General features: G+C 35.7%; 1 protein-coding gene across 1 annotated transcript in view; it reads left to right on the top strand.

Moving 5' to 3' along the window:
- THSD7B (thrombospondin type 1 domain containing 7B) overlaps nt 1-13,439 on the top strand; it is a 569,933-nt gene that overhangs the window by 547,838 nt on the left and 8,656 nt on the right. The window contains exons 22-27 of the mRNA XM_037734459.1: nt 2,167-2,326; nt 3,523-3,696; nt 3,792-3,887; nt 6,302-6,384; nt 9,704-9,896; nt 12,272-12,359. Coding sequence (XP_037590387.1) covers nt 2,167-2,326; nt 3,523-3,696; nt 3,792-3,887; nt 6,302-6,384; nt 9,704-9,896; nt 12,272-12,359 — 794 coding nt within the window. The remainder of the gene's footprint in view (nt 1-2,166; nt 2,327-3,522; nt 3,697-3,791; nt 3,888-6,301; nt 6,385-9,703; nt 9,897-12,271; nt 12,360-13,439) is intronic.

Genomic DNA, 13,439 nt, shown 5'->3' with positions numbered 1-13,439 from the left:
ACTCTTTGCTTATTTTCTCTTGATGTTTTTAAGATCCTCTTTTTCTCCTTTGCCATTGAGAGTTTGATTATTGTGTGCCTTATGATAGTCTTATTTGGGTCATATCTGTTTGGTGTTCTGACTTTGCAGTACTTGGATATTTATATCATTCTCAAGTTTTGGAAAATTTTCTGTTGTTCTTTATTTGAATAAGCTTTCTACACTTTGGTCTTGCTCAACTCCCTTTTGAGCACCAAGAGCTCCTAGATTTGGTCTTTTCAGGTAATTTTCTATGTCTTGTAGGCAGTCTTTGTTCCTTTTCATTCTTTTTATCCTCTGACTGTGTATTTTCAAATAACCTGACTTTGAGTTCACTAATTCTTTCCTCTGCTTGATCCATTCTGCTTTTGAGAGCCTCTAATGAATTTTTCAGTTCAGCAAATATAGTTGTTTCAATATTCCTACTTTCTAAATTATTATTTCAAACTCTGTTTAATTTCGCTGTTAGATTTCTGAATAGATTTTCTGTGTTATTGTGGAGATCATAGAGTATTCTAGAAATTGTTATTTTGAATTCTTGATCAGAGAGCTCATATATCCATGTCGTTAGGATCACACACTGTATTCCTTTCTGTATTCTTTTGGGGTAGTTATGGTTCCCTGTTTACCTTGTTTTTTATGTATGTACATCTCTGTCTTTAAGTTGAAAGATTAGCTGTTTATTCCAGTCTTGTCTGTGTGAGTTGTTTTGGTTTTTATTGGATATGATTTTTTGGTAATTCCTTGAAATTTAACTGTTGGTTTTCTTTCTTTTTTCTACTTCTAGGTTGTGGCCTTCTTTTCAGCACTGATAGCATCTTGGGCCTAGGTTTGCTTTGCTTCAGTAAACAATTAGTGTGCTACCTATCCTGAATAGGGGAGGTCCCCAAGGTGGTATCCCAATAGTGTGAGAAGGCTGGCTAGGGGTTCGTGCCTAGGGACCTGTGAAACCAACCTCCTACAGCATGGTGCTGCTGAACAGCCACTTTGACTTGGTATCTCATTTGGATGAATTACAGAGCAGTTTTCAGAACTGGGGATCCCTTCCCTCTTTGTCTCTGGATGTCCTTAGGGATGTTTCTTCAGGCACTTCCCATGCTTCCTTGGGTTAAGGCAGAGACAGGCCTCCTCCCAGGATGCTTAAGATGTTGGGGAATCTGGTTATCTACCGCAATCTCACATTTCACAGCATAGAAACTATGAGTAAAGGGGAAAATTTCTGTGCATTTGGTTCTGGGCAGATTTGGGGGAGGGCTGTTGCAGATGTGAAAGTCTGATTCTCTTACCACTTACTGAGTTTTTTCACTTTTGTGTGGCACTAGGAACTGTCTTATCCTCACATTTGATCTCTGGGATACAGCTGATGTTAGTCTCAAAATTGAATATTTGTTTTTGGTTTTCTGTAGTGGGGGCTGGGAGAAAGGTGAAGCCAGCTTGCTTCTATACTGACATTTTGGAACTGAAGAATTCTCTGCCAAAAATTTTATAGTAGAAAACCTTTTATCAGGCAGATGGTAGGGCCAGATTATCACTAGGAGCCATCCAATTCTAAGCTTCTATTTCTGTGAGACACTGTACAAAATTTTTCTAATTGCCTAGAATACCTAAGTGACATGGGTATGACATGTCTTCAAGGAGCATCATTCAGCATAGAAGGAATGCTGTGAAAACAACTTCTTGTGGCAATAGAGAAAAACAGCGTTTTAATAGAAACTTTAACCTAATCCATATAAAAAAGTACTGAATTCTATAAAAGAGAAAAATAGGCAAAATAAATGTATGCCCTGTAGCTTTACATGTTCCCATTGGCGGTGATTACAGATGAGGTCATTTTATCATATACACCTAGACAAATTATATATTGTTTTTCTTTTTTAGTCAGTCTTGGCTGAGTTCCAAAATGAATTGTCATAGTCTGAGTGCATAAGTTGCATGATATAAATTTCCATTTTCCCACTGCAGCTTCTCTGTCAGCTCTGGTGGTGTTACTCAGTGATGCTTTATTGTCAACAATTGAGAGAAAGAGCGCACAAGAGGAGGAAGCTACCGAAAACATGCAACTATGGTCTTCTTAGATGAGGTAGCAAGAGCCAGAACTTTGAGATGTGAATTATTTGGGTAATTGTGAAAGTATCGTCTCTCTCACAGGGTGGAGACTGTGGAGAAGGAGTTCAGGTCCGCAGCCTTTCCTGCATGGTCCACAATGGTTCCACATCTCATGCAGCTGGACGTGTCGAGGATGCACTATGTGGAGAAATGCCCTTTCAGGACAGCATCCTGAAGCAGCTGTGTTCTGTGCCTTGCCCAGGTATGCAACGCTAGTGATTGGGAGTGCCTCCCACAGTGATCTTTTTATGTTTTATTTTACTGATTTTTTCCTGGAGATTCTCTAGCTTATCAAAATTAGAGTTTTTAAATAACTTTAATTCATTTTTAATTGTAGCTATCTCTTTGGTATGTAGCTACTGCTTTGATGGAGCCGAAGTAGGCAAAGCAAAAAAGGCACTGGATTTGGAAACCTAAGAGCCAAGTTGAAATCTTGTCTCTATCACTTCATTGTTTTACTTGGGGTATGTAATCTAGGCCCTATGAGCAATGGTTTCTTCATCTAGAAACTGTGATGTGAATACCTTATACAGCAGGACCTAGCACGTTGGCCAGAATTCAAAAAATGATGACAGAATTCTGGGTGACAGCATGGTGGAAACCAGTAAAGCTATGAGTTCATGAAAGCCCTCAGTAAATGTGAAGTTCTATATAAATGTGAAGGTCATTATTAGTTACATAAAATGTATGAGTTTATTTTAATCCTAGTAACACAACTTAGTTTGTATGGCATAAGTTCAAGGTGACAATATATTTTTATAATACAGTGTACAACATATACGTATGTATGTATACTCACATATATGTATGTGTAATCACACACATATGTATTATAAACATATGTATACACACATATGTATTATAAACATACAAATATAAAATATTTGTATGTATAATTTGTAAAAAGATATATTTATAAATTATAAATTATATTTATTGAATGAGAAAGATGTTCAGGGTATTAAATTAAACATTTTTTGGTCCAAAAGATAGTTCATTTCAGTGACCTACTTATTCTCTTTTACATGGTTTCTGTGAACATCCATTTTATGATGTGATGCAGATCTTTGAACACTGAGTTACTATAATCTTTATATCTCCCTTCTAAAAATTTTATTAACACGAGTAGATACATAATGTTTTCTAGATGTGACTACTACAATTTGAAGCAAAGTAATGAGAATCTAGTTTTTGACACTTTCTTGTTAAACAAGATTAAACTATAAATTACTTCATCATTCATAGTACATTCTGATTGGAAAATTGATCAATGTAGAATGTGTAGTATCTGGAAACACATATATCACTGCAAATCTCTGTGTGAGCCCTGCCCATGCACATGTTGTCCAGTGCCAATTTTCATGCTGTTTCCCCCACCCTGTACTGCCTGATGTCCAGGAGACTGCCATTTAACAGAATGGTCAGAGTGGAGCCCGTGTGAATTAACCTGCATTGATGGAAGAAGCTTTGAGACTGTGGGCCGCCAGTCTAGGTCAAAGACATTTATAATTCAGTCTTTTGAGAATCAAGACAACTGCCCCCAACAGGTTCTAGAAACACGACCTTGTACAGGTACCAAGAATGCTTTTCAGTTCTTTAGCTTTCATTGATCAATGCTTATGCTAAGTGAGATGTAATAGAACTGCTTTTTTCGTATTTACTTACAGGAGGCAAATGTTATCACTACACATGGAAAGCAAGTATTTGGAACAATAACGAACGAACTGTATGGTGCCAGCGTTCAGATGGCATTAATGTCACAGGTACTCCTGCCTAAGACTCATGTGGACACTTCACAAAGATCCATGAGTATTGTTATTTGTGAGAAGAATTAGCTTACAAATTATAAGTAAGGGTGACTTGGGCAGTTAGCTTAGGTGAATTTTATTACAGATTTTCATTAGACCTTTGCATCTTAGAAATAAAGAAATTCAATTTTAAGACCTATGAAAATATCAAACTACTTAAATAAGCTGAAATAAAATAAAATGTCCTTAAATATCATGATCTGAGATAAAGACTGAAAAGGACAAATGTTAGAAAATTTTAAATCATGTCCCTTCTCAATAAAACGTTTTGAAGGACATATCTTAGCATGTGTGTGTGTAGTACTAAACTGATATAAAACATACCCAGAAGTTGAAATTAAAGAGGTTAATGAAGATAAAATTTTAAAATTAAAATATTCTGTATGTTAATGATGCAGAAGGCTTTTATGTTGTAAATTATAGCCATTTGTATTCATGCACTGGATGCTTAGTTTTTGAATATTTTGTGAATCACAATTATTACTTAATATCTAAATATAGACTGAGCAAAAGGTCCCTCATTCATGATGATATATACTATTTGATTGTGAAAGTGGTATTCTTAATAATTTTTGAGGTTTTTAAATGCTTTCTTGTCAGAGCAAATTAAATTGTCATTATTTTTACTTAGTACTACGGTTTACAGAGAGCTTGTGCAAGAGCTGGGAGAAGTGCCTGTAGGAATAGAAGTATTGGCAGCTCCTCCTTTTTCTTGTTTACTTGCTTTTGCACTATTGGTATTCTTTTTAATTCATAGTTTATCCATAAAATAATTTACTTTAAGCTACTTGTCTGTTTCGTAAGTTGTTAAAACTAAATATACTGTTAAGTCTTCCTAGTCAACACAGAAGGCATCATCCTCTGCAATATTCTGAGAGTAACACACTGGTAGGGTCTTTGCTATCAATTATCTGCATGGAATTCCTCATGCACAGTGTATAACATGTAGTCATCTGATGAAGAAACTCAGGTCACCGGTATCATCTGATAAATATTATTAGAGCTTAATTTAATTCTTAAAATTAAAAAATATGTTCTATAATCTATGTAAATTCCAAGATTTTCTTTTCTATCCTTAAGAGCGCTCCTCCCGCTGAGGTACTCCTGCTGTGGAGATCCTTGGTTTAAAGTGTGGAAACCCTCCCCCATCAGCACGAACACAGTTGATAGAAATAGTACTGTGTGGTTCTTGCCACTAACACCCGGATTATCAGTTTCACACCTAGATGCTAATTCTAGACTGTTAGTTTTGCTTTTTAAAAATTTATCTGTGGATTCTTTGTTTTATTTTTCAAGTCACAGTGAGAATTTAGCTGCTTCATTCCCAGGGACAGTGTAAGTCCAGCTGTTCCCAATTCTGCCTTGGGCCCAAAGCTTTTTGCAGCTACAAAACTATAAACTATAATGGGCTGACAATTGTAGTTATCCAAAGGCTAGTACCTTTCAGTGCAACCAGCGCTATATAAATGGTGCTTAGTCAAATTGTCTCTTGAGACGCTTTCTCTCATATCTCTTTTACTATCTTGAATTTAGCAAAGCAAGATTAGTACTTAAATGATTTTCCAATTTAGAGATACGCATTATCCCATACATTTACTCAAAAATATGTATGGAGCAGTAACAAGTACTGTGTCAGATTTTTGCCTGTCCCTTCTAGAATTTAGCAAAGCAATTAATTTAGCAAAGCAAGTTTAGTACGTAAATTATTTTCCATTTTAGAGATATGCATTATCCCATCCACTTACTCAAAAATATGTACGGAGCAGTAACAAGTGCTGTGTCAGATGTTTGTCCCTTCTAGAGCTTCTGCACTTGCTCTTAAGAATATGTGTTTGTATGTGACTCTGTGTGTATGTATTTCAGTTGATTTACATTTAAAAATATTACCAACGTGTTTGATACCATAGTATCAACTGAGTTGATACCATAGTATCAACATAGTATTTACTGAGTTGTTGGAATTGGCCTAGTGCCTAGCTGGGTGCTAGAGTGGTATATATGTAGAATGGGTGTTCCATCAGATATGTTTTCTGCTCCTAAGTTTACATTTAGATTTTATCAATTCTTCTACAGATTTTGACCCTCACAGACTTTGCACTCCAGCATAGCTGTATGATAGAATCACGTCGCCATTAAACAAGCATAAAAACTCTACTGCAAATAGCCTTTGTTAGAAGAGCCTCCCATTTCAAACAATTCGTTTTAGAGTAATCAATAAAATAGGCTTAGACCACCATGTTGGCAAATAGATTTTTCAAAAATAATAATACTGTTGCAAAGAGGCCAGTGCCACAGGTTACAAATTACCAAAAAATTATAAATGTTTATTATAGAGAAATCTGCAAATGATGGTGGAATTTCCTTTGTAGGAGGCTGCTCCCATCAGGCCCGCCCTGCTGCCATTCGGCAATGCATTCCAGCCTGCAGAAAGCCTTTCTCCTACTGTACACAGGTGAGTCATGTGCTGGAGTCTTCTACAAGTCCATTAATTGTTGTGTTTTACACATGCAATCAGACGTTCTCCTGTCTGCTGCAGCACAAGCAACAGTTCCACGTGCCCACGATACCATCTAGAGGCATTTGCAGGAGTAATCACACTTATAAAGAATTTCTCAGCAGGACCATGTATTAAGGAGAGCAGTATTTTTTTTCTATAAATCTGTCTTTAGCCAAATCTTTCAAATATCTAATTTCTATTAGCTCTATTTACCAATAAGTGTTCTCAGTTGACTTATGTCTTCTCTTCTCAACCTTATATACACCTCACCTATTTTGAAAGATATTAAAAATGTTCATATTTGCTAAAGTTATTATATATAATTACACTATGATTACTGTGGAGTGAGTACATTTTTAGTTTATTTTAAGTAAGCTAAGTATGTGACTATCATTGAAAAAAATATGTGTGGACTTGGGGGTCATGTGTGTATTTTTTTTTTTAAAGCAGACATTTATTTGTACTTTTTCTCCTATAACTCACATCTACCACACCTCAGGAATAAATGTAAAACATATAATGTATTCTAATCAAGAGCACTCTTAGTATGCAGTGCATATATAATTTTTTTAAGTATGCTACATTTTTTAAAGAAACAAACTTCTCATAGTTTGCTCATTCTAAAAAATGATTTGATTAAAAATAATTCAAGTACTCAGTCCTATTATTGGCCTTACAATTCAAGATGGCTTAATTCTTTACCACAGAAAAGACAGTGGGTAAGCTTGCAGAGGGGAATAGAAGGAAAGTAGGAGAAGTTCAGGAACTCCATTTGGGTTAGTGATGTTTGAAAAGTAGAAAGTATAGCTTTATACCAACCCTCTGAATGTCTTCTTTAATAAAACAGAAATTACTTTTTTCCTTGAATTCTGGAACATATAACTGACTGGTTACAACTTTTCTCTCATGCTAAAAATAGAGGTGCGTCTTGAGAATATGGCTTTAATGGCTGGGATTATAAAAATTTTCTTAATTAGATCTCTCCATTGTGATATGAAGATATCATCTTGTGATACTTTCAATTAAAACCAACTGAAAATGTCACATTTATGTGTTATTATTATATGACTGCAACCTGAGCTTAACTATGGACAGGTAACCAAACGTGCTTTTCTTACTTTTTTCATTTTGTAGAAGATTGAGGTGCCTAAATAAATAAATACTAAATAAATACTAAAATAAATACTTTTAGTATTTATTTCTCCTCAAAATCACATGTTCAGTAATAATTGATGACCTAAATAAAGTTAACTGGTTGATGAGGATTGGCATGAGTAGCTGTGTGAAGCTAAGGTCTGTTCAGAAAATGCTAGATAAATAGCTTTAGGTAAGGAGCCATAAGAGCAAAGTCATAGAGATTCATAATCTTATACTTATTCTCCTTCACTCTTCTCTATTGTCTGTATACTTCCTGGAGGAAGTGCAATTATTTTCAGGTTCACTTCCAGAGACAGATAGGAATTTTAATCTATCATGTCTCACGATAATCAGCTTCTCAGTCACATTCATGGTACTTGAAAATGACCAGGAATTCACAGACAAATATAAAGGACCCATTGTCACACTGCCAACTAGGGATGTGATGTGGGGTGACACTCAAGTTATTACAAGGAAAGAGTAACTCAGATATATTTATATTTCTCTTGAGCATGTGCCTTTGGTGATGTCTTTTATCCCCTGTGTAAGGCTGCCCTGCTTGAGAGCAGAAGTAAGCCTATGAGCAGAGAGGAAGTTTGATCTGCTTACGTTAGCAACAGTGCATCCATACAGGTCTGCCACAATTTGAGACTTGCCTCCTCAGAGGAAAGAATTCATCTGAGAGGATAAGGCAGAGTGAAAGGCTGAGGCAAGTATTTGAACAAGAGTGAAAGTTTATTAAAAAGTTTCAGAACAGGAATGAAAGGAAGTACACTTGAAAGAAAGCCAAGTGGGCAACTTGACAGATTCAAGTGCCGTCTTTAATCTTTGACTTGGGTTTTATATGTTGGCATGCTTTGGGATTCGGGGGTGAGCGTTGTGTCCCCTCTTCCTGGATTTTTCCCTTAGGGTGGGCCATCCACATGCACGGTGGCCTGCCAGGACTTGGAAGGGGTCTCATGCACAATGTGTTTACTGAAGTTGTGCACATGCTCACTTGAGGCATTTTTCCTTTACAAGTTATGTGTTCCTAGAGGAAGGTCGTATACAAGTTAAACTCTACCATTTTGCATCTTATTGAGAAGAGTTGAGCCCATTTGCCCAACTCCTGAGATTTTATCAGGAAGCTGCTTATCACCAGCTTTAGGTGTTTTCTATCTTTTGGGAGACTGACTTTCCCTGGTGCTGGCTGCAACCAATTATTGTTTTAGAGAAACAGTTTAACAGCTGCCTAACCATCACCTGATGGTTGCCTTGCCTAACATTCCTGGTGGGGGACCCTTCTCCTTCCCTGCTTATGTTTTTCCAGCTAGGAAGGTTGAGCATACTCTAATAGTTAGTGGTCAATGGTAAAAGGTGATGGAGGGATTTAGCAGCTGGTGTAGCAAGAGCACTTAATTCAAAGAAGATATGTACATAATCCCTGTTGCTTTGCTGCTCAGTAGGAAGGGTGGGCTGAAGCAAGTAGGCAAGGATCTGAAACAAATGGGGATAAGAGTTGAAGATAATTTGGTTAAATGCCATAAACATCTCCATTATAGTCTTGGCATGGTGGCTCACACCTATAATCCTGGCACTTTGGGAAGCCAAGGCAGGCAGGTTACCTGAGATCAGGAGTTGAAGACCAACCTGGCCAACATGGTGAAACCCCGCCCCTGTTAAAAAACAATAATAATACAAAATTAGCTGGGCATGGTAGTGGGCGCCTGTAATGCCCAGCTACTCAGGAGGCTGAGACAGAAGAATTGCTTGAACCTGAGAGGCAGAGGTTGCAGTAAGCTGAGATCCTGCCATTGCACTCCCTCCAGCAGCCTCGGTGACAAAGCGAAACTCTGTCTCAAAAAAAAAAAAAAATAGAGACAGCAAGGAATTCACAAATAACTATGGTTTAATATTTGGAAGGTGTCAGAATTGTGAACACATTTCAAAAACCTAGCATTTTATTTAAGAGCTGACTTTGGAATTCAAAAAGGCAAACTATGTATTTGATTTTAATCTCATTGGTAGGTTCAGTTTCCCAAAACTCTAAATTGCCATGATGTATGGTGCATGTATTAAGTGATTTTAACATGTATATTGTTATTAATTCATCTGCTCAACTCACTGTGTAACCATAAAAATATTCTTTATGCTGTAGGGTGGAGTCTGTGGTTGTGAGAAGGGCTATACAGAGATAATGAGATCAAATGGTTTCCTGGATTACTGCATGAAAGTACCAGGCTCCGAGGACAAAAAAGCTGATGTGAAGAACCTTTCTGGGAAAAACAGACCTGTGAATTCAAAAATACATGATATTTTTAAAGGATGGTCTCTTCAACCACTTGATCCAGGTGCGTTTCTGTTGTGAGTAATAAATGAAAATTTTCTCATGGGAGGTCTATATTTTGACCACTTCTCATGATGGAAAGAATGGAGGGAAGGGGGAAAGGAAGAGAGAAGAAATAGGCAATATGGTATAGTTCAGGGTTTCTCAGATTTGAACATTGCATGATGCATGAGTTTCTTTAAGTGTACAGTATTTCATGAATGGTTGAACATAAGTCTCTCAACCCCAGTCTAAGAGACAATGAGTTAAGTAACAGAATAACATCCTTTGAAAATATCTTTTTTTTTTTTTTTTTTTTTTTTTTTTGAGAGGGTCTCACTCTGTCGCCCAGGCTGGAGTGCAGTGGCATAATACTGTATCATGGTGTATCATGATACAGTATATCATGTTATATGATATACTGTATCATGATACAGTATAGCAACAGGGTTGCTAATAAGAGGTAGACCCTCTTTTCTGAACTAATATGAAAATATTTTCAACCTACATTGTTTAGTGAAAGAAAAAGTACAAATCAAAGTGCATGACATGCACCATTTGTGTCCTTTTAAGAAGTGCATAAATTGGTATGTGTGTGCTCAGCTGCTTGCATATGCAAAGAAAACCTAGAAAAATTCACCAGGAAACTGATACACAGTGATAGCTACTGGATAGGGAATTGAGAGGGTGATGGGAAAGCTTATTTTTCACTGCGTATTTTTTAAAATAAGTTTTAGCCTATCTTTTATGTCCCTATAGAATATATTAATACTTTTTTAAAAGTAACATGGCTTAAAGGTTTTGTACCATCACATACCTCTAAACTGGGGATTTAAAAGCACCGGATCCTCCCAATGCACCAATCCAGGAGGTGTTATGGATGATAAGCTATAAGGAGCATTCTCACTCAGGAAAGAGTTTTTTGTTTTTCGAGAAATGTAAAAACTCAGAATAGGCCATTTCATCATTAGTGTTCCAAAGAGATTAGAATCAAAGCTTTGGTAAAAATTTTATGACCATAGAAAAATACCATTACTACATTGAACCTTATTCTAAAATCTGATTGAGGCTTGAAAGTGTCCTATAAGGAAAAACTGTAATAGGTAGTTGTAATATAATTGAAAGTAATTGTGATTTTATTCAAAACAAATGTTGTTTACAATAGATTTTGATTGTTTTTCCTCCCATAGAAGTTTTTTTGAATAAGATACTGTTATGTGTATTTTGGACCTGTAGTTAATTACATTCGTGTAGCATAATGAATCTCTGTGTGTGTTTCTTTCAGAACTAAATGCAGTTCCTTTGGGATGCTGAGGCATTGCCTTTGTCAGTCCAATTCTAAGTTTAGTTAGCTGTATGCTCACATAAAATCAAGCAAAAAAAATATTAGAGTGACAGAAACAACAAGTTTCTATCATATGTAGAAAAAACATATATATTTGTGTTTATATATATACTGAAGCTTATATGGAATAAAAAGTAACATAATAGATTAAAATATATAGTTAATTCATTTTGTTAACTGTAGTAGATACCAGATCCAAAATAATGTGTACTTGTAGACGCATGGTCATAATTTTACAGTAATTTGGTGACTTGATTAACTTGTTTGGTCATGTGGTTTTTGTTTGCCTAACATTATTCTGGAAGTAGAACCACTAAAAATGGTCATAGTAGTTTTCTTTCCATGCAAGGTTTTCTCTTAATTATAATTTTCTTTTTTCTTTTTATGTTGTCAAATATATAGCCATATTTTTGTCTATTGATATGGCTGTAAACACTTTAAATTCAAACTAGCCTACAAATTGACTGGATTTTATAAAATAATGATTGCTGGTGTTTGTTTAGTATTGTGAAAAAATTTGATTGACTATCTTATATTTTACATTTTCACTTTTTTTCCTCATTTGAGAGCTGTTACCTATGGGTATTTCCACTTATGCTTATGACCTATGAGTGTCTCAGAATTCAGATGAAAAGTAAAACATTCAGCAAAATAAACATTTTGGTGCCATGAAGTTACAACCTAATGCTTTTGAGAGTTAATTTGCTAAAAGTCAGCAATAATGCAAACTGTTTATCTGTAAAAGTCCATTAAAAATGGCTCCATGTAATAACATTCTCAGATTTTTTTCACAGACATAATTTCTGGTAGGAAACCCATATTCCTGTGATGTTCTAAGAGAGAATCTTTTTAATTCCTGATTCTACCTGACAATTTACAGAGTATGTGAGAACATTACTAACTTCTACGGTTGAGTGCACAATTGGCTAAGGTGCTGGTGCTCAAGTGCAGAACTAATAGTCAGCTTGGGGTTGTCAGATCTAATGTTGCCCCGTCTCTCCAATGCTGCAGACTTCTGTATGCTAAGCTTCTTACGTTATCTCTATTTTAAACAGATGGCCGAGTAAAAATTTGGGTCTATGGCGTTTCAGGTGGCGCTTTTCTTATCATGATTTTCCTAGTATTTACTTCCTACCTTGTTTGGTAAGTACTAATTAGTAAAAAGTATATATTCATATTTTTACAGATTTCATGTTATACTTAAAAGTATAAAAAAAAAAAATCAGTATCATTGACCAGTGTAACAGGTTTCTTGAGGCCACAAATAATCTTCAACAGTAGAATGGCTGAGTAGTTGAAACAAGGAATCATTATCTTTTTTGTTCTCACTTGAGATAATATTTTTAAAATTTGGTATTTGAATAACATGAAAATCAATGGTCAGGACTTTTCCATTTTGGTGTTTTGATTTAGATCAGTAGTTTGCAGCCTTGACAATACACTGATGTCTCCTAGGGAATCATGCTTGATCTCACTCCCCAGAGATTCTGATTTAATTAGTCCTGGGTGTGGCCAGGTCATCTGGGTATTTAGTAGCTTCTCAGGTAATTCTAATCTGTGGTCCAGGTTAAGAAAATTACTGTAGATAATTCTAGTTCTTAAATATTGAATTGTTAGGTTAAACTGATCAGTTGGTTCAGGCAACCTGTAAGCACATTTTAAAGATTAGAGCAAGTTGTTTTACTATATTTACCAGCTATGGGAGAAAATTTAATTGATGGTCAATTCCAAAAAAAAGCATTTTGTAAAGTGACTAGTTCCTGAGAATTTATTGTTCTCAGAAAATAATGACTAGTTTATCATACAGAATATATGTTAGTTGATGAACTGCTCTTGAAACCAGACAGAATTAAATGCACTTGACTCTTGAACAATATGAGGATTAGGGGTGCCAACTTTCCCACGCAGTTGAAAATTCAAATATAATTTCTGACTCCTCCAAAACTTTACTACTAAAGGCCCACTTTTGACCAGAAGCTCTACCAATAATATGGTCAAATAACACATTTTCTATGCTATGTGAATTATATACTGTATTCTTACAATAAGGTAAGCTAGAGAAAAGAAAATATAATTAAGAAAATCATAAAAAATGGAAAATACACACTGAGGTCTACTTGAGGGTGGAGGGTGGGAGGAGGGAGAGGATCAGGAAAAAGAGCTAATGGATACTAAGTCTTAATATTTGGGTAGGTACTAATGGGTACAGAAATAATCTGTACA

The sequence above is a fragment of the Cebus imitator genome, unplaced genomic scaffold, assembly GCF_001604975.1.
Source record: "Cebus imitator isolate Cc_AM_T3 unplaced genomic scaffold, Cebus_imitator-1.0 Scaffold620, whole genome shotgun sequence".
NCBI classification, from domain to species: Eukaryota; Metazoa; Chordata; class Mammalia; order Primates; family Cebidae; genus Cebus; species Cebus imitator.
The sequence above is the reverse complement of the archived record's forward strand: the minus strand, read 5'-3'. Positions and strand labels throughout refer to the sequence as shown.